This window comes from Vanrija pseudolonga, chromosome 2, assembly GCF_020906515.1.
Source record: "Vanrija pseudolonga chromosome 2, complete sequence".
Classification (NCBI taxonomy): domain Eukaryota; kingdom Fungi; phylum Basidiomycota; class Tremellomycetes; order Trichosporonales; family Trichosporonaceae; genus Vanrija; species Vanrija pseudolonga.
In genome coordinates this window covers 4310375-4330034 of record NC_085850.1, presented here as the reverse complement: position 1 = coordinate 4330034, position 19660 = coordinate 4310375, and the positions used below count along the sequence as shown (strand labels likewise).

At 61.7% G+C, this 19660-nt stretch overlaps 5 protein-coding genes across 5 annotated transcripts; 4 read left to right on the top strand and 1 right to left on the bottom strand.

The window, feature by feature from the left end:
* Positions 1-1042: 1042 nt before the first annotated feature.
* UPC2_0 (Sterol uptake control protein 2) lies at positions 1043-4172 on the top strand. Its single transcript, XM_062769960.1, has 10 exons — positions 1043-1482; positions 1527-1735; positions 1788-1954; positions 1992-2622; positions 2660-2766; positions 2805-3176; positions 3213-3372; positions 3411-3547; positions 3589-3731; positions 3773-4172. The coding sequence occupies exons 1-10, from the start codon at positions 1289-1291 to the stop codon at positions 4137-4139; spliced, it is 2487 nt and encodes an 828-aa protein (XP_062625944.1). The 5' UTR covers positions 1043-1288; the 3' UTR covers positions 4140-4172.
* Positions 4173-5255: 1083 nt separating this feature from the next.
* On the top strand, positions 5256-5822 carry LOC62_02G003425 (uncharacterized protein; the record flags this gene model as incomplete). The annotated part of the gene is made up of 1 exon (XM_062769959.1): positions 5256-5822. One exon carries the CDS (start codon positions 5256-5258, stop codon positions 5820-5822), a length of 567 nt encoding a protein of 188 aa, XP_062625943.1.
* A 49-nt stretch (positions 5823-5871) lies between these two features.
* On the bottom strand, positions 5872-9656 carry lcf2_0 (Long-chain-fatty-acid--CoA ligase 2; the record flags this gene model as incomplete). The annotated part of the gene is made up of 5 exons (XM_062769958.1): positions 5872-6121; positions 6176-6988; positions 7352-7897; positions 8027-8713; positions 9533-9656. The coding sequence occupies 5 exons, from the start codon at positions 9654-9656 to the stop codon at positions 5925-5927; spliced, it is 2367 nt and encodes a 788-aa protein (XP_062625942.1). The 3' UTR covers positions 5872-5924.
* A 3855-nt stretch (positions 9657-13511) lies between these two features.
* Positions 13512-15364, top strand: LOC62_02G003423 (uncharacterized protein). Its single transcript, XM_062769957.1, has 4 exons — positions 13512-14503; positions 14554-14604; positions 14656-14841; positions 14881-15364. Exons 1-4 carry the CDS (start codon positions 14341-14343, stop codon positions 15069-15071), a joined length of 591 nt encoding a protein of 196 aa, XP_062625941.1. The 5' UTR covers positions 13512-14340; the 3' UTR covers positions 15072-15364.
* A 1478-nt stretch (positions 15365-16842) lies between these two features.
* Positions 16843-19299, top strand: PA3568 (putative protein; the record flags this gene model as incomplete). Its single annotated transcript, XM_062769956.1, has 2 exons — positions 16843-17224; positions 17588-19299. The coding sequence occupies 2 exons, from the start codon at positions 16843-16845 to the stop codon at positions 19297-19299; spliced, it is 2094 nt and encodes a 697-aa protein (XP_062625940.1).
* Positions 19300-19660: the final 361 nt, after the last annotated feature.

Here is a 19660-nt window from a genome sequence, read left to right as displayed (position 1 = left end):
GAGTTTGGAGACACATGATGTGATCGTCGTCCGAGTATGGTGGGGGCAGGTGTGTATGTGCTCATGTGGTGTTGGCATCGGTCGCCGCTGATCAGCAGCACAGCGTCGGCGCCCCTGTCGGTCTGCCGGCTGGTGCAATGTCCATCAGTGCGTTGACGAGACACATGAAGGGATACAGAGGGAGGAGGCACCCGGTATGTATGCAGTGCAAGTAGTGGTAACAGTAACAAAAACATCATTGTTTTATGGACTTCCATCTTCTTCCTGAACGGAGCTAACACTGTTGATTATGCTCATGAGGACACCCCACTTATTCCACCCGCTAGCTCTATAATGGCTGATAGCGGGCTTCCTGTTTGAGTGTGCTACCCTCACCTCGATAGGACCCTATTAGATAGGATTAACAATACCGACCCTTTGCCCCTCCGCCCAGAACCTTATAGGTGCCTGGCGCTTCGGTAATGGTTCCCCTGGGTTTTATTAGAGGCAATACTAAATTACAATCGACAAGGATAATGTCGAGGGTTTTAGCATTACATAATATCGGTACTCTATCGGCAGGCAACAGTGCTAACGGTTCAAGCCGGAGACATCTACACCATGAAAAAAAACTGGACCTCGGCTGCCTTTAAAAACCCATGCCACATCTTGTCTTGGACGCAATCGAACAGCCGCCCGGTCGATCGATTCAACATTGCCAATCGACAACGTGGAAACCATGCATCCAGCACGTGGTGGCTCTCATCAGCATGCATGCATGCATGCATGCATCCACCTCGCGCTCGCTCACCAATCACCAAACTTGCACCACAGCTTCATGCATCCGACACCATGCACCACGCATCCATCGCGATGGATGGAAACACATGCATGCATAGTCACGTATGAACCAGGCGCACACCATGGCCACCAAGATGCATACTTGGTGTCTCCTCACTATGTACAGTTTGCTCATTGTAATAGTCACGTGATGGCTCCGACCTCCGGTTGCATCTTACCTCGCCTCTGCCGAGTTGGGGCAACTGATTGTGCTCTGTTGCCATCTCACTTCACGCGGCGCGACATCAACAACAAAGTCGAGAGCGGCCTTCCGTACTTCCGTCTCGACATCACTCTCTCGACATTGTCTTCGCCTCTACCGTCATGTTATCAACTCGCAAGTGACATCTCATCTCGCAACGTCACTCTCATTCCACTTCTGCCCCGCTCGGGCCTTGCAGCGCACCTGGCACAGCGCCTTCCCCCCGCACCCCCCTTGCCCCTTCCTTCCCCCACTCCCACCCCCACGATGGTCAAGCCAGACAGTCCGGCCATCAAGCTACGCTTCACAACAAAGGGCGCACTCGTCATTGAAGTAGGCGAGTGGTGCACCTCGTGCGGTCATGCACACCCTTCCTCCTCGACGCAGTGGGACGGGATCGTGCGCGCCGTCGCAAAGTGGATGGAGAAGCACGCGCCGGCGTGCCCCCACAACGCGCTCGCGTGAGTACCACCTCGAGGACAAGCATGCTGACTTCTCGTGACAGACGAGGCCAGATGCCTGTCGCTTGGAGCGATGGCGCCGTGTCCGATGCCGGAGGGAAGGCAGCCAACCAGGTTACCCCACAGTCGGATACTGGAGCTCCACCACTCGGCACGCCTTCCCCCGCGGAGACATCTCGCAGCGCCGTCTCCCTCCGCTCCCTTGTCCATCAGGCCCCAGATATCGCGTGCGGGAGTGCGCAGTCCACTACGCGTGAGTGCGCACTGCACACACCTGGCGTCCTCTGCTGACACACAAACCACAGCGCCCAAGGCCACCCGCCCCACGTCCTCGTCCTCACGCCCGCCAACGGCGAGCTTCAGCACTCCACGCGTTCCGCCGCCTGCACCACCGGCAAGCAACAAGTCGATCCGCTCCGTCACTGGGTGCTCGACGTGCAAGTGGCGCAAAGTCAAGTGTGACGAGCAGAGGGTGTGTACGACGCCCAAACAGCTGCTGACCTACCCAGCCGGAATGTGGAAACTGTGCAAGGAAGCCTGGACGCAAGTGTGTCTACCTCTATGCCCTGGCGTCTGGTGGTCAACGGCCACCGTCCTCCTCAGCAGATGTGGAGCCGGCAAACCCTGCTCCTCTCGAGCCGGAGCCCGAGCCCGAGTCCGAGCCCGTCACCGCCCGAGACCCCTCGCCGGTGGCAAGCAGCAACGCCATAGTGCCCTCTGGCAGCGTGCCACGGCCAGTGTCTCCACGACCATGGAATCCTCGAAAGCGCTCGCCGGATGAGACGCCCGAGCAGGCAATTCACGACGCGGGCGCCCTTCTGCTGAGCAAGAGCGATGCCCCACCACAGAAGAAGCGCGCGATGAGGCCCAACCTGCGCCTCACGCTCACGAGCGACCTCAGCCCGGTGGCCACCACACCGAGCAACATGCCGGCTCCCACGCCTTGTAGCCTACCAGCACCAACTCCCAGCAGCTTGCCAGAAGCAACACCAAGCAGTCTACAAGCGCCAACTCCAAGCAGTCTGAGCGCGCCGACGCCTCGTACCCTGGAGGCCGCCATCTCGGAGGCTGCAGTTGCACACTCCTTTGCACCGACATTAGTTGGGCGCCCGCGTCCTCCACCACTTTCATTCAACAGCGGTGAGCCGAGGGGCAAGGTTATGGCTAACCAACGCAGCATTCCACGTCCAGACGCGGAGCAACCGGCAGTTGGAGCAGATTGTTGACCAACATGGCTTGACGTGGTTCATTGACGCCAGCGAGGTGCTCGACCAACAAGTGCTGGTAGGTTTCGGGGACTCTACCTCTGTTGACACCTCCAGGCGTCCCAACGGAAGCGCACATTTGCAAACCACCGCCAGACAGTGCTTGCATACTGCTGGGACAAATACCTCTCATGCCAGGCTAGGATACCGCTCGACCCCTCGGCAGTTTCAACATCACGAGACGAGCTGGCCACTTTGGCCTTGCTCTATGCCTTCCTCAGCGTCGGCGCGAGACATTATGCCTACTGGGTCAAAATGAAGATGATGCCCTACGAGGACCACAAGATTGGAGGGACTGTCATGTTACGCCTGGCCGTCGAAGCTCTCCACAGCCTTGTGGAGGCTGGGAACCCAGCATACGACGATGCTGTCGAGGTCGACATCGAGTGCAAGATCATCATGGCGCTGGAGATCAGTCTCTCGTCTTCTGTAGGTTCGAACTGGTCGTCCCCACCTAACAACCAGGTCATCGGTATTGATCCGCTCGGCCATCAAGTCCTCGCACTCATCACCACCGTGATGGCGCGAAATGGCGGTCCAGAGGCCGCTGCCAAGATTCTCACTCGCACCTCGCTGAGCACAGTGTCCTTTGACATCGTTGCGGCGGTCATGCGCGAGAGCATTCGTGAGTTCCAATTTCGCTTCGGCTGCTAACATTAACAGAGTGCGTTCTGAGAGGGCGGGCATCAAAGATACAGCCGGACGGAGACGGTTCTTGGCTCGACGACCTGCCAATCGCCCACCGTGTGCTCCCCGAGTCGTTTGGCGTCAGTGCCCCCATGGTCAAGACGATGCTTGAGGTGCGTACTGGCGCGTTGCATCACATTACTGACTGGAGCAGACCATATTCGTTCTATACGGCAATCCTTCAGAAGGGATCTCACCCACTCGCCTCAAGGCTCTCTACCACACACTCAACACGACCTCGATCATTACCATCTACTCATCGCCTCAACCTCCGCGCGTGCAAGTTGGAGATCTTCTGTGAGCTTCGCCGTCCTGAAGATCGAAGCTGACATCACCAGCCTTCGCCATGTTCTATACGCTGTGGTCTATCTGGACGGTTTCAGTCTCAAACCGTGCGATGCACAGCTTCAGAACACTTCGGCCGCCATCCTCGAGCTGCTCTTCGAGGTCCTGAACATGGGCTACCCTGCTGCCCGCTGGAACCTGGCCTTCATTATTGGCGCGTCGCTGTGCCGCTCTGAGCAGAGATCAGCTGCTCTGTCCGTCTTGAGGCTCATGGCAGACACTTGTGGCTGCGACGACATCGAGGAGGCGACCAAGACGTTGCTGAAAGAGGTGTGGAAGCGCCGCGACGAAGGGCGCGGGGATTGGAGGTGGAACCATGTCATGACGAGTGTCGATGGTCTGGATGTTTTGTATATTTAGAAAAGTGACGATGTGATGCATGACACCTGCTCGCCACCAGATCACCCTTGCTCGCCATCAAAACCCGGGGCCAGACTGGTTCCTTGCCGTGTCGCTGCGCCAACTCGAATCGCATCGGTTGCCCCTGTGCCCACTTTATCGACAACAAAGAACCCTGAGGGCGAGCCGGCAGGCGGTGCCATTCATTCCGACGCATCTGGTAATTTTGATGGAAAAATACTTCCGTCAACGACGCTAGCCTGGCAATCAAGGGCCGTACACTTGCGGGGCTCCATGCCCAAAAGTCGAGAGTGGCTGCGTCGCGACTGGCTTGCTTGTCAAGTCGTCTGTCGCCAAACCCCCCTTGCAGACGCAGCGCGCCGCCGCCGCCGCTGGTTGCTGCACCGTCCAGTAAACACGCAGACACAACCAATCGCCACCAAATGGTAGCCCAGACACGATGCAGTGCATCCACAAGCATCTCGAGCATGCATGCAGTCCACGGCGCTCACTGCGTTCAATTGCCTGAAACGCGCTCTCCTGTACGAGTTGCTGTCGCTCTCTCGCCGCCGCCGCCGCCATCACCACGCCCGCGTCCTGCGCGTCAGAGAGTGCAGCCAATCTAAATTTGGACCCTTGCAGTTGGGCTAGCGTCTCGCACCCAGCTGCCTCCCATCAGCCAGCCCACCATACTTCACTCCACCACTGCTGTACCGTCTCAAAGAGAAAGGCTCACCCCCCCCCCCCCCCCTTCAGACACCGCCACCACCGCCGCCACCCCCCCTCTTCTTCCTCCTCTTTCCTCCCACTCACCACAACACACTTCAACACCAAATCACACTCTTTCCACCAACCCACACTCTCTTTGAATCCTATTCCCTTGTTCCTCGCGTCGTTTGTAAACTGTGTGGCGTGACAACATGGTGAGCAAGCAAAGAACGAGCCTCAGAAAGAAACTGACGAGACCAGACCAAAAACCACTACCACACGTCCAATGTCAAGTCCAAGATCCACCTCTCAAAGCATCGCGCGGCGGCGCCTGCGCCCCCGCGCATCGAGCACCAAGCTGCGTCGACCGCCGCCCCGCACGTAGTTCCCGCCAGCGACGAGTCCGCGCCGCCTGCGAACGAGGAGCCCATGGACATCGACGACCTCTCACACGACACGAGCCCTACCCCTCCTGTTCAACAGGCAAGCACCACTGCTCCGAGGCCTGACCTCACCGTCGAGTCGACCTACACCGAAATTGCGGCATGGATTATATCCGATCCTCTGCTCGACAAGATGCGCCGCAAATACAAGGCCCTCTCTCACGCTGGCGTGACCAGCGCCGCGAGCGACGCCATCCTGGCGGTTGCGGCGCGCAGCGCCGCCAGGCGCGGCGGCTCAGTCATCCGTGCCGCAGACATCCACCGTGCCCGCCTCGTGATGCGCCAGTGGCGCTCTGTTCATGTCCTCCGCAAGGTCGCCAAGAAGGCAGCCGCCAAGGGGATAGTCCAAATCCCCGACGAGTGCTGTACTGAACTCACCACCGCCCGGAACCGCCAAATCTACCGTACTTGGCGCTCCCAGCGCGAGGCTGGCCTGCCGACCTCCCGCTCCTACATGTCGTTCATAATGTCGCTTGTGATTAACGAGCACACCTGGCTCGACCACCTCGACTCGGTCGCTCACATGTATGCCCACTCGGAGAGCTTCCACTAGAAAGGACTCTTTTACCAAGTCACTGTCGTACTAGGACACTCCATTCCCATTCTTGTTGTCAATTGATAATGCATAGTTGCTTGTGGCTTCACCATCAGCTCATCACCTCGCCCCCGCTCGTGGTGGCGGTACTGGCCATGGTCCAGCCTGAGAGATAGCCGTGATGGCGCTGTCCTTTCGATCTGGCACATAGGCTGGGAAGTCCTCGAGCAAGGGCAGTAACCCCTCATCAGGTACGTGCTTGTACACCTTGTTGACCTGGTCCTGGTAGTGTGACGCAATGTCCATTCGTCTCAACTCTGCGTGGGTGTCAACACAAGCACAACTCCCACCCAACAGGGGCCAACACTCACTCTGCGCAGCCGTCAACATGCCCGTCTCTGGTGTCCACTCGTCTGGCACCAGCACCAATGCTTCCAGCAACTCGTTGGGTTTCAACCCCTCGCGCTTGCCGACCGCGTTGAGCTCCTGGAGACACAGCCTCACGACCTGGGGGTCGGAGCAGAGCTCGTCAATGTCGATATCGGGGATGGTCGTGGAAGTGGTGCTCGTGCCCGTCGTGGCCGTGTTGGCCGTGATCGACGAGCCGGTCATGGAGCCCGTGCTGGAGCTCAAGCTGAGCCTGCTGATCGAGATGGAGCTCGACGACTCGAGGTTGACGCCGCTGAGCACGGCGGCGTGCTTCTTCAAGAACGCCTGGAGGTTGATCGCGTGCGGCGTGACGATCATGCACGGCTGCGCGTGCTTCTCGTTGGCGACGAGGCAGCCGTTCCCGACAAACTGGCACGTCTTGTAGATGGACTCGAGGCGTTCCAGGGCAATGTGCTTGCCGCCAGCCAGGGAAACGTGGTTGAGCACCCTGTCGATGATCGACAACGTGCCGTCCTTGTTCCACTGGCCGATGTCGCCTGTGCGGAACCATCCGTCTTGCGTAAAGGCCGCGACGTCAAGGTGTGGCCGCTTGTAGTAGCCTTTGAAGACGGCCGGCCCGCGAATGTAGATCTCGCCTCGTGGTGGGTTATCCGTTGACAAGTACTCGAGCCCCGCTTCTGGTCGGTCGACAAGCTTGATCTCGCAGCCTGGAACGGGCCCGCCGACCGTGTCGATCGCCATTCTGTTTGGGTGGTTGATGCACGCCATTGCGGTGCCTTCTGTCAAACCGTAGCCTGGGTGGGTAAAAGTCGAGCGTGAGCGATAACTTCTACAGAAGGGCGCCTTTCCACCCCAATCGGTTCAGAACTTTCCCGCCATGCGTTCACCATTGCCAGTCCCGCCCAGATCGGTTTAGAACTTGTCACCCGGGAGAGACATGCTCTTCCGGGGCCTGGTCGCACCTAACCCGTTCGGAACTTCTCACCCAGGAGATGCTATTCCCCTGTCCGCCCCAATCGGTTCGGAACTCCTCACCCAGGAGCTCCACTCGTTCCCTCCCACCCCAATCGGTTCTAAACCTCTCACCCAGGAGCACTCCCCGCCCCGTCCCACCCCAATCGGTTCGGAACTTCCCACCCAGGGCCACAACCACTCACCTTGGACCATCTTGACCAGCGCGGCGCTCAAGAACCTTTGCGTCGCCTTGCTCACGCGACCGCCACCGTTGAACAGCAGCCGCAGGCGGCCGCCAGTGGTCGCCTTGACCTGGTTGAAGACAAGGGCGTTCGTGACGCCCGCGACGCCGGGGATCGAGTGCTCCATCGCGGCCGTCTTGGCCTTGACCGCCATGTTGAAAACCGACTTCTTGACCTTGCCCGACTGGTCGACCTTGGTCACGATGCCCTTGCGCAGCAGGTCCCAGACCTGCGGGACGGCGATCATAATCGACGGCCGCGCCTCCATGATGTCGTTCTTGCAGTGCCGGACGCCGGCGTCGCTTAATGTTGTTGTCCGGCCGTAGGCGATCGGGATACCGATGAAGGAGAACACCAACTCGACAACAAACTCGAAGATGTGTGCCTGTGGCAAAAAGGCGAGGTAGCACTCGTGGTCTGCTAATGCGGCGCCGACGAGCTTGTGCACCGAGCCCACTGCTGAGCAAATGTTGCCGTGTGTGAGGAGCACACCCTTTGCTCGTCCGCCTGGGGCATCAGCGCAGCTCAGGTCAGGTTGGAAGGGCGCCGGCGGCTTCGATACGACTATTCGGGTACCGCGTGACGCGGTTACACGAATGACGCCTGGGCTCCTCGCCCCCTCCAGAGCTTACTCACCTCCACCACTCGTGTACATGCAGCAGAAGACGTCGTCGCGCTTGGCGCGGATGGCCTGGTGCGGGCTCTGCATGCCCAGCCGCCGCACCTCGTCAACGTGAACCAGCTTGACGTCCTTGCACCAGTTGAACTTCTCGAGCAGTCCCGGTTCTGGTGTTCCGTCGTAGACAATGAGCTGGAGGGATGGTGTCTTGGCAATGACGCGCTCAATCGTCTTGAGCAGGTCGGCGTTGGTGAACATGGCGAGGACGGACGCCTCGTTGAGGGCGAAGAGCAGGTCATCGGCTGTGAGCGTGTCGTACAGCGTGCAGATGGGCACGGCGTTGAACGCGCACGCCTGCGCCATGAGCATCCACGAGGCGCTCGACTTGGCGTAGAGGTTGAAGTAGCTCTTGCTGCGGCCCTTGCCTGACCACTCGGTGCCGATGCCGAGCTGGCGCAGGCCGCTGCCGAGCGTCCGGACCTCCCACAGCACCTGCTCATAGCTCAGCCAGTTGAGCGGGGACAGGTGGAGGAACTCCTTCTTGACGGTTGTCGAGTGGACCTTGTCGCCAACGGTACGCGTCACTTCGTGCTCCTCCGTGATGACGTCCATGACCTCGCGGGAGCCCCAGCCATTCTTGGAGCCGTGCGTGCGTCCTGCATAGAGGATGATGTCGTGGACAGTGTCGATACCGGGTGCTGGGCCTGCTTGCGTGGAAGTGTGGCATGGGGCCAGCGGTAGCGAGTAACCGGTTTCGGTTGTTGAATGAAACGGTGGCGATGAACGGGAACGCGAGTGACGATTGGAACGAGTTACGCGTCAGCACTAGCCCAGCCCCCGCCACTCGCCCGACGCCAACGTTCCAAGTCGAGCCGAGATATGATGGATGAAGGGTGGACCGCCACATGGCAGTGGACACCTGAGATGTGGCGTCCACTGACTTGTACCGCGCATCAATTTAACGGCATTGGCGTTCAGGGGAGGGGGCAGAGCGGAGCACGGCACAAGCGGCGGCAAAGGCTCGTCGATCCAAGCCACATCGGCTCTGTCTCTATCCCCACCCTGTGCCCACCCCAAAGCGTGACGGACGCGCCCACTCATGCACGGTTATGAAGAGGCCGTGCGTGGTCATCCATCAGCGCGCAGCACTAGTCGATGATGACTATGCAGACGCTTTCCGATGGCGACGAGCACGACGCGGTCATGTCGCTGAAATTAATTCCCAGTGACACGCCAGGGGAAAGCGCACACCTCCGCTCTTGGCCTGGTGCCGAGCCCGGCGCAGCTTTGGGTCGGCGACGGCCGTCTTTGCCTGCCTGCCGTACATGGGCTGGTCGGATGGCGCTAGACATAGCTCGTTGGGCACAACCCTCAACGCTAACGACAGTGTCGTGGGAAGTTTGTCCCCACAGAGCGCGTTTGGGTGTGTGCGGATGGGTGCACTCGAGAACAAGGATTGTGGGGAGAGGGCCGGACCGACCCGAGCCAAACAAATCGACACGACACACGACGACGCGACTTACGCTGAGTGAGCTCCTTGGTGCAGTAGCTTCGACGGGCGCGAGTCTCGCCCTTGGGCTTGGGCTTGTCGGCGTCAACCTCCCAGGAGGCCTCTTCGCCGCGTCGTGGCCCGGTAGTTGGTGCCATTGGTGGTGGCAAGGTGGAGGAGGGTGGGGGGAGGGAGGCTTGAAAGAGAGGTGGAGGGCTTGGTGTCGGGTGAGGCTTGAGGTACGTGGTGCCTTCGTGTCGCAGTGTCGGTCCTCGCTGTCGCTCGTGTCGTTATCGCTAGTGGCCAACTGAGGATCGCGGTGGTCAGTTAAGAGAGACAATGCAACGTTAAAGTAGCCAGGTTCCAAGAACTTGGGTTTACGAACCTCGAACCCAGGTTGCGGTATGCAGGGTGCTCGTTGTCTGAGCTGATACAGCTTGGGTTTCTTTGCCGCTGCTGCGCGTCCGCCTGCGGGTTGTTGTTTACAAATGGTTTGGGTGCTCCCCATTTGTGTGTGTTGTCCCTGTGTCGGGCGGGCGGTCGCAGAGCTGAGACGTGATGCGCTGGCTCCTCACCCTTGTCGTGCAGGTGCTCCACCGACCGAGCGAGCGACCGAGAACCGTAACAAGGCGTTTTGACCAACTTTGAGCGGTAAGATAATGCGGAGGTACGGGCTGGAACACTCTTCGGCACCCAGAGACTTGGCTCTTCCTGCCCTGATCTGCCTCTTTGTTTTTGCCGCCCTGTCAGCGAGACACGCCACGGCTCTGCGCGGGATGTCAAACTTGCATCGTGGCGTGTGCCGTGACTCGAGAGCTCAAGTGCGCTGGTGTGCTGCTGCTGGCACGAAGCCAAAATGTCGCCGCACGCCGCTGACTGTGCTGCGCGCTGCCTGCTGCTGCTTGTTGCCAAAAGTTCGAGCAAGAGTAAAAGGGCGGGTAACGTCACGGGGTAGGGGCGGTAGGCGGCGTCAGTGGCTTCGAGGCAGTGAGCCGACAGGGTCCTGGGCCATGCCCACTGTGCCTCACTTCCTTACTCGGGAATCAACAGGGTCAAGAGGTTGAGTAGGTTGCCAGGTTTGGGCTGTAAGCGACTCGAGTGCTACTGCGCTGGGCTGTCGGGCTGGTCGGTCAGTAATCAAGCCCATTAATTCTCCACGGATCAAGCAGCCTGCCTGATCGACGCCCAGGACCCAAGCCAGCAAGTCTCGAGCGCGCGGCCGGTTGTCGGTCGGGGTAATCCAACATGCTTCACACTAGTTCGCGTGGAGGGCCTGGCTCGACGAACGTCGCAAGGCACCCCAAAGCTTGCTTGCTGCAGCAGAGCAGAGCACACCTCCGCTGTCACCGCTGGGATCCAAGTCGTCATGTGTGCGTTCCAAAGGCATACTAAGACGTTAGCAGTGTCGCTTTGCTCCGACACGGTTTCACTGCCTTGAGTGTCTGTCAGTGTTCTTGTCGTCGTCTTGCCCACTCGCGGCTCAGAGCCATCCGCGCTGCCTGCCGGCTGCCGGCTTCTGCAGCAGTCGCCGCTGCCCAGGCAGCCCGCCACGCCCGCCCATCTCATCTCAGAGCCCTTTACCCCGAATCCGAATGGTGTCCGACCCGGGTTCGCGGGCGGGTGTTCTGCGGCGTCCTCTTGGCGCCCGTAGAATGCGGCATGGGCAAGAGCATCAGGCAGGGAGGTCGCCAAGTCGGCAGGTCGCGTATCGCCACCGCGACACACGCACGGCACGCGCTGGCACCTCTCACACGACGAGCGAGCGAGGTGCAAGTGCAAGTGCAAGTGCAAGTGCCGGTGCCGTCTCGTCTCGGAGAAAACAGCCTGATATTGCCCGCATGTCGGTGGGCAAACGGTTGCGCCTGTGCCTGTGGACCTCTCACGCATCACGTTGTCGGGACTGGGTGCTTGCAGACCTGCAGACGTTGCCAAGGGATCGTGTTCCGAGCAGTGGAGACGGGGGGTCCAAGGCACTGCCCAGGTCTGCCCAAGGTTGCGTCCGTTGTCGTCGTCGTCGGCGTGCTCGCCGTCGTCGTGGACGTCGTCGCCGGTGGGCCGTAAACGAGAAGCGTGCGAGGAACCGGCATCGCAGTACCTGGTGCGAAGGGGTCAGGTGCTTGTCGCTGTACAGAGTTCATTGGAACTATGCACGTCTCCGTTGGTACTTGGGTTGACAAGATTGCTGGAACGACAATGAACTGGAAGTGGATCCTGCAGGGTCACAAGAGAGTTTGGTCGTTGTCGTCACGGGCCACCCACCTCGAGGTGTTACATGGTCCTCATCTCACACTGACATTGCACCTCGCCTCGCATCATCCACCCTCTCTCCTCATCCCAACGGCTCTTGGTCGCGGCCCCCGATGCCGTCATGACCACCACAGACGAGCCACAGAGCGACACTACAGACAGCGACGACGACCCTCGCCGCGTCAAGCCTCCTCCACCACCTCCACCAGCAACATCACACCCTCCGACGACTCCCATCATCTCAACCCTCAAACTCACCCCCTCCCCCGTCTACCTCCCTCCTCCTCGACCAGCCTCAAGCTCTGTAACGCAAGGTGACGCGACAACAGCCCACCCATCGACCTGCCGCCTCTCGCTGCGCCTGGCGTGCCCGCTCGTCGCGGACAAGCTCCATCTCGCCCTCAGTCTCATGCTGCACGGATCCCGCGAGCAGTGGCGCGTGCATCTCGGCTTTGTTCTCCGCGTCTCAAACCACGGTACCGATGTCGAGCTGCCCTACAGCGCCAGAGTCCATGCAACAGTTTGGCGCGTCGTCGGTGGTGACGCCAGCGACGCGGGCCGCTGGAGGAGGTGGGCAAAGGTCGATGTCGAGACAAGGCCAAGACCCCCATGACGGCGCGGCGCGCATCAAGGTCTTCTCAACCAGTGTTCCGGATACTGTCTCACCTCGGCACAGCGCTCGATGGCTTTTGGGCGCCGAATACGGCGGACTCGGACTCGCGTTGGGTGCTCACGAACTCCGGGCTGATCAAGAGAGTTCGCCCACATACCGACGCCACGGCATGGACGGCGCTCCCGCAAAGCCATGGCCTCCGCAGCAAGTATCAAAGCCTTATCAAGCTTGCGCGCACCCGCTGAGTATCAATATCAACGCCGAGACAGCCGCCGAGACCGCCCATAGCCAAGTGGGCAGCGGCCAGGCATCGTCGCAGACATAGGCACCCGCGGGGTTGCCCACCAGGCCAATGGTCTCGATGGCTCCCATCTCCGACAGATCGACTGCGCATCAAAGTCGGTCCTGCGCGCCTCGTCGTCATCGACGAGTCGTGGAGATGGGCGATGAGCGGGGTTGACGGCATCGAGCCTTGTCGTCGAGAAGGATCTCGAGCCCGGCATGTCTCGGCACCAGCCTTCTAACGGTGCTGTATCTTCGGTTGACAGCTCGTCGAAACCTGCCGAGGCCGATCTTGTTCCGCTCAGACGGGCTCGGGGAGTTCTGGCTTTCTGGGACGCGGCTACGAGTCAGCGACGGCCGCAAGGATGTCGCGCACCTAGGAGCGAGCCTCCTCTTCAACCCGTGATTGGATCAGGACGTACCGCGCTCTCTTGGATGTTGACAATCGTGGGGCGACAACGTGAGCACCAGTGACACCATGGATGTGCAGCGATCAGACGAGACGCGCAACTGGCCATGGTGTCACTGGCGTTGACCTTGTCTGTCCCCGCCTCGCCCCCCCCCGCAGGTGTGCACACTGGCTCGCTCCACTCACCACGCGCTGGTGAACCCGACCAAAAGGCAGCCGAAGTGATCGCGAAGGACAATCAAGCATTGGCGGCGAGGTCGCGGTGTGTAGCGTCGAGGTCAAGGCGACGACCACACGGCCGGCGTGGGGATGCCGACGCCGCACATCCGCCGCTCTTGTGGATGCCGCCCGCACGTCTTGTTGCGGCATGTCGCACCTCCAGACTGTGACAAAACACTGTTTGGGCCGTTGGGAAAGCTTTCCTGGCATTGGCGGAAGGATCACGGCGATCAGCGTCGAGGTCAAGGTCGAAATCGAGGTCAAGGCCGCCCGCGTGGGGGTGGACCCTGGGCACGCCGTTGGCGCGTTCTTCGTCCCTTCCTCTTGCCGCAACACGTCGCCCCTTGAACCTGGCGATAAAGGCTTCCGAGGTGATCATGGAAACATGCAAGTTACGACATGAAGGTCGAGGTGGCGTGGATCGAGGTCGAGGAGGGTTCAAGACTACAAGTGTTTGTTCGGGTGTCAAGACGACAAGTTCTTGCTCGCGCGGCACCGTGGTCGCACCGCTGCCCCCGCCGAGCCAAACAACACGCGTAATACCTCCCGCCGCGTCCTTTACTCGCAGTGGCAAGCTTCTCGAGTGACGTAACAATGGCGAGGGGATCGGAAGGTGGACCACCTCCACCGGGCTCGTGCTCGCCCTCCTCGTCCTCCCCATGGACGTCGTTTGTTGTGTGTGTCTTGGCTTGCACAGCTCATCCAGCACACCAATACCCCTGTCAAGCGACACTCGCAGAGTTACCGGCGCTCTCGGCCTCGTTGCGTGCCCCGCCCGCCCCTCCTCGCCGCCGCTTCCCCTAGCCTCTTGGCGGCGGCCGGCCGGTCTCGACGTCGGTGTCACTCCCTCTCGCTCCCACTCTCAAGCCACTGCACACAACAAGATTGGCCCACACAGCGAGACAGGTCGACTGGCTCGACCCCGCTCACAGGCAGCGCGGCGAGTCTCGCCCCGTCGCCCCATGAGAGCGCGCATAAAGCCTCGACATCCCCTGCTGTCCGCCGTCCTCCAATCACTCTTCCCCTCACTCTCTACCGAACAACTCATCAAGCTCTACCACAATCAAGCACAATGGGCAACGGACAGTCTATCGTCACCACCCCTAGCGACCTTCAGTGCGCTGAGGGCTGTGACCAGCCCAACTGCGGCCACAGCAAGTTTGCGTCCCACGGCTCTCCCGGCCAGCCTGCGACCCAGTCGGTCAACTCGTTTACGACGGCCGCCGGTGTTTACTGTATGTCGCCTCACCCAGCCCAAGCCAAGGACGTACTAACCCACCTACAGGCTACAAGCACAGCTACACCATGGAGAAGGACCGCCTTGGCATCTACCATTGTAAGTGCCAGCGCGTAGTCAATGCGGTCGCCCCTTGACTCACCTGTCTAGGCTTCTACTGTGACCTGGAGCACGGCGTCGAGCACGACCCGTCTTCCGACCCACTCTCGGACATCAGAAGCACTGTCGCCCTTGAGCGTACCAACCTGGCTGCCCCCGCCCCGGCCGCCCTCGGTACTGGCATCCAGCGCATGGGTTCGTCAACCATCGGTCCCACCATCCCCTCTCTCAAGAAGCGTAAGTTGCAGCGATCAACAGTGTGCTCATCCTTTGCAGCTGCGCCCGTTGCTTCCCTCGCCCGCCAGTCCCAGCTGCCCCAGCTCTCGCGCGCGGAGCAGTTCAAGCTCATGTCGCGCGACGAGCAGATGGCCAACCTCGACATTGGCAACGGCGCGCCCGGCGACGCTCACCACCACTCGGCTGCGTCGGGCATCCCCCGCCCCACCAAGCGCGGCGGCAAGAAGTAAGACCTGCGTTGAGGAGGACGGCGCCTCGGCCTCTAACCGGAACGAGGCGTCGTTCGATTGATGCGCAAAGAAGCGACGCGACAAGGACGTGGCGCTCGATACCACCTCTCGGCTTTTACCACCCCTTCTCGAACCACCCCTCATCCATATCCCGAGCGACCCCTTGTCTGAAGCTCATGCCTGTGCCCTCCAATCCCTTTGCCCCAAGCAGCTCGGCGCGTTTCTGTGCGCCTCGTCCTCCATGCCACCACCCTCCTCCCCCTCCCTCCCCCTGGCCCTCCCTCCCATGCCCGCGCATCGTCCCTGCACCATCCACAGTGCCTCTACATCCCCAGCATCCCCTCACATACCCATACTCTAAATGCAGTTTAGTCACATGTGCCAAGTGAGGAGGAGGGAGCACGTGAGGTGGCTGACTCGCCCTCGCGTCCCTGCCGCCGTCGTGTTATCGACCCGCCCGCCGCGTATACCCATCCTGTGGATATCAAGGCCGAGTGTCTGGTCCGGGGTGTGTGCGTCAAGTTGGCAATCGACACGGAGGTGATCACAAGGGCGTCGGCAGTGGATGACTGTGTGCGTCTGTCTCCGCGACACCGATACATATATGGGGCGTCAAGGCCGTCGCTTGTGCCCCCCTCACAACGAGCTCCGCGTCTCCGTCGCCGACCCAGCCTCCGTCCACCACCACTAACTCTCCACAGCACGGCATCTGCCCTGCCTCGCCCCCCGCGTAGCCGCCACACCCGACGAATAGACGACGGCGCGGCGCCGACCCGCTGCGCGTCCACCAACAGCAGCAAGCTAGCAAGCACGAACATGTTGGGGTCTCCGCACCATCCTTCGAAGGCTTTGCGCACGCCGGCATTCGCATTCCATGCACTCGCTTGTCGACACATTCACGCCGTTCCCAGGAAGGCAGACCACGCTGCTATCGCCGCCACCGGCCGCGCGCGTCGGCGGGGCTGACGGCGGAGGGGTGCCGCTGCCCCCGCTTGGCGGTGCCAAGATGCGTCGCTTGGTGAGTGAGTGTGGGGCACGCCGCGGCACGCCAGGGTGGGCGGCAGTGGGCGTCGGCGTGCATGCCTGGGTGTTCCAGCCAGCACGTTGCAGGCTCGAGATGCATCCAGCAAGCATCCAGCGACGCCAGCACGCTCCATGCATCGGCTTGGCGCCGACAGTGCATGCACGCATACATCTGTGCGCTGGTCGGACCGCGTGCTCGCCTATTGCCTCGACGAGGTGGTGGGAGGGGCTCGACGCGTCGAGGCGCCGGCTGACTGGCAGTCTTGGTCGCGCGGTTCTAAGCGGCGATACGGCAAGTGGGTTTTCCACGTGCAGAGGGTTGTCGCAGATGCTCAGGAACATTGAGCTGCATGCTGCCCAGTCGAGCCGAGGCGAGAGGAGCGAGGGGGAGGGGGAGGTCGACGATGCTCAGGCAGGCAGCGCTGCCGCGTCGGCTAAGCTCCCTGCAGGTCGTTAGCCGATTGACCGGTCCGACTGACCTGACTGACTACTGACGTCGAGCCAGACAGCATCGGAACAGCACCACCACGCACCCCCATCACACCACCCCGCGGGCCACCACCTGCCCCACCACGACGCACGCACGGCACACCTCGACACTACATCGAGAACACTCGGGCCGTCGCTTGGCTCGCAGTCTGCCCTGGGCACCTCGTCTCCTCTGGCCTCTTATAATAACCTTTGACGGCGGCTGCATCCCCCTCTCTCCTCTCTCTCCCCTAAGCCCAGCCGCCTGCCAGCCAGCACAATGTCCACCGACCACCTGCAGGACGAGATCCACCGCGAGTCGCTCGCCGACCCGGAGCGCTTCTGGCGCCACCAGGCGGAGCAGCTGCACTGGCACAAGTTCCCCTCGCAGATGCTCAAGACGTTCACCAAGACGCTGCCGAGCGGCGTCGAGCACAAGTCGTGGGAGTGGTTCCCCGACGGCGAGCTCAGCTACTGCTACAACGCGGTCGACCGGCACGTCGCTGCTGGCCGCGGCAATCAGCCCGCCATCTACTACGACTCGCCCGTCACCCGCAACAAGCGCACCATCACCTACTCGGAGCTGCTGGACGAGGTCGAGACCCTCGCTGGCGTGCTGCGCGAGGAGGGCGTCGAGAAGGGCGACGTCGTGCTCATCTACAGTGAGTAGTGGGTCGCTCGCATCCACTGGTTTCCAGAGGCTTCCGGGGGGTTGGGGTCGCGTTGGGCTGGGGTTGCCGACCGTCGAGTTGCGAGCGCTCGCTGTCGCGCTGGCGGCTAGCAGTGATGCTCCTCGTCCCCAACGTCACTGCCCGCCGCCGTGCTCGCACCCTAGGTGGCTTGCGGGCCAGCCGCTGGCGAGGCTCAGGCCCCGCCCAGCGCCGCCCGGTGCTCCGCTCGGTGCTCCAGAACCAAATCAGCCCCTCGGCTCTTGCTTCAGCCGAGCGGACGTGCGGGGGGTGTTGTGGTTGTTGCCGTCGCGTCGTCGTCTGCATCCTCGCGTCCACCGCTGACACCTGCCCCAGTGCCCCAGGTCCCCGCCGCCGCGATCGGCATCCTCGCGTCGAACCGCCTCGGCGCGGCCCACTGTGTCGTGTTCGGCGGCTTCTCGGCCCCGGCTCTCGCCCAGCGCATTGACGCCGTCAGGCCAAAGGTCATCCTCACGGCCACCTGCGGCATCGACGGCACGAAGCCACCCATCCCGTACCGGCCGTTCGTGCACGAGGCGATCCGCCTCGCGACCCACAAGCCGCGCCGCACCATCATCTGGCAGCGCTCGCAGGTCGACTGGCCCGCCGACGAGTCCAAGGGCGAGCGTAACTGGCAGGCGTTGGTCAAGTTTGTGCGCGACCGCGGCGTGCGCACCGAGTGCGTGCCGGTCGCCTCAACGGCCCCATGCTACATCTCGCACACGTCCGGCACGACCGGCAACCCCAAGGGCGTGATCCGCGACACTGGCGGCCACGCCGTTGGCCTGCACCTCTCCGTCGCGATGGTGTTCAACATCCGCGGCCCCGGCTCGGTCATCTTTGCTGCGTCTGATATCGGATGGGTGCTCGGCCACGCCTTCATCCTCTCGGCCCCATTGCTCACCGGCGCCGCGACCATCATCTACGAGGGTAAGCCCGTCGGCACGCCCAACGCCGGCGCCTTCTGGCGTATTGTTGAGGAGTACAAGGTCAACACGCTCTACTGCGCTCCTACCGCCCTCCGCGCCATGAAGCGCGAGGACCCAGACTACAAGTACCTCAAGGAGATTGGCGAGCGCGGCGGACTCAAGTCGCTCCGTGCCCTCTTCCTCGCTGGAGAACGCTCCGAGCCATCCATCATCACCTCTTATCAGGAACTGCTCGACGCCTACGCCGCGCCCGACGCTCACGTTATCGACAACTGGTGGTCGACCGAGACGGGCTCGCCCATCACGTCGCGCGCCCTCATCCCCCAGGCCGGCAAGGACCGCCAGACCAAGGAGGTCAGCTACCCGCCCCCGGAGCTGCGCCCCGGATCCGCCGGCAAGCCGATGCCAGGGTTCGACCTGCGCATTGTCGACGACGACGGCAACGAGGTGCCCCGCGGCACCATGGGCAACATTGTGCTCGCGCTGCCGCTGGCCCCGACGTCGTTCAACACGCTCTGGGAGGACGAGCAGCGCTTCTACAAGGGCTACCTCGAGCGCTTCAACGGCAAGTACCTCGACACTGGAGACGCCGGCTACCAGGACAAGGACGGCTACGTGTCGATCATGGCGCGCAACGACGACGTGCTGAACGTGTCTGCGCACCGTCTGTCGGGCGCCGCGATTGAGCAGTCGATCGCCTCGCACCCGCTCGTGGCCGAGGCATGCGTTGTCGGCGTGCCCGACGCGCTCAAGGGCCAGCTGCCCTTCGCGTTCGTCACGCTGTCGGTCGCCGACCACCCGACGTCGGCCGTGCCGGACCCCAAGCTGCTCGGCGAGATCCAGCAGCTCGTCCGCTCGCAGGTCGGCGCGATCGCGACCCTCGGCGGCGTGATCCAGGGTGTGGGCATGATCCCCAAGACGCGCTCGGGCAAGACGCTCCGCCGTGTCCTCCGCTCGCTGCTTGAGAACGCCGCCGACGGCGACTTTGACGCAAAGGTCGACGTGCCCTCCACCGTTGAGGACATTGGCGCCGTCGAGGCCGCCCGCCAGAAGATTAGAGAGTACATGGCTATCAAGGGCGCGAGCCACAAGGCCATCGAGGCGCGCCACAAGCTCTAGACGACGCGAGCGCAGCGAGCGGTGCAAGTAGAATGCACCGACGCGCGGGTGCACCGCGCCCTGCATATCAGCTATATCAGACGTGTTAGTCTTGGTTGTATATAAAAGTAGGAAGAGAGTGCAGTCATTGGTATCAAACGCGGGCGTGAACGGACGCGGGCGGTGCGGGGCCGCGCACGGCGATTGTGTTGGTGCAGCACTGAACATCGATCTGCAGTGCTCATGTGCTTGTCTCTCTCATATCCTTGAGTCCTCTTACACACTTCCGCAAGGCGCGCGCGTAACATCTTGCACGATACACGGACACGGCGGCGCACACTCGAGAGAGGCTACGCTACGCGACGCGTCGCGGCCGCCTTCG

Coding starts and splice junctions, on each gene's coding strand:
- UPC2_0 (XM_062769960.1), top strand. CDS start 1,289: ATGGTCAAGCCAGACAGTCCGGCCATCAAGCTACGCTTCACAACAAAG. Junction 1,736..1,787: donor GAGTGCGCAGTCCACTACGC/GTGAGTGCGCAC, acceptor CACAAACCACAG/CGCCCAAGGCCACCCGCCCC. Junction 3,177..3,212: donor AGATCAGTCTCTCGTCTTCT/GTAGGTTCGAAC, acceptor CCTAACAACCAG/GTCATCGGTATTGATCCGCT.
- LOC62_02G003423 (XM_062769957.1), top strand. CDS start 14,341: ATGGGCAACGGACAGTCTATCGTCACCACCCCTAGCGACCTTCAGTGC. Junction 14,504..14,553: donor GACGGCCGCCGGTGTTTACT/GTATGTCGCCTC, acceptor ACCCACCTACAG/GCTACAAGCACAGCTACACC. Junction 14,842..14,880: donor CATCCCCTCTCTCAAGAAGC/GTAAGTTGCAGC, acceptor CATCCTTTGCAG/CTGCGCCCGTTGCTTCCCTC.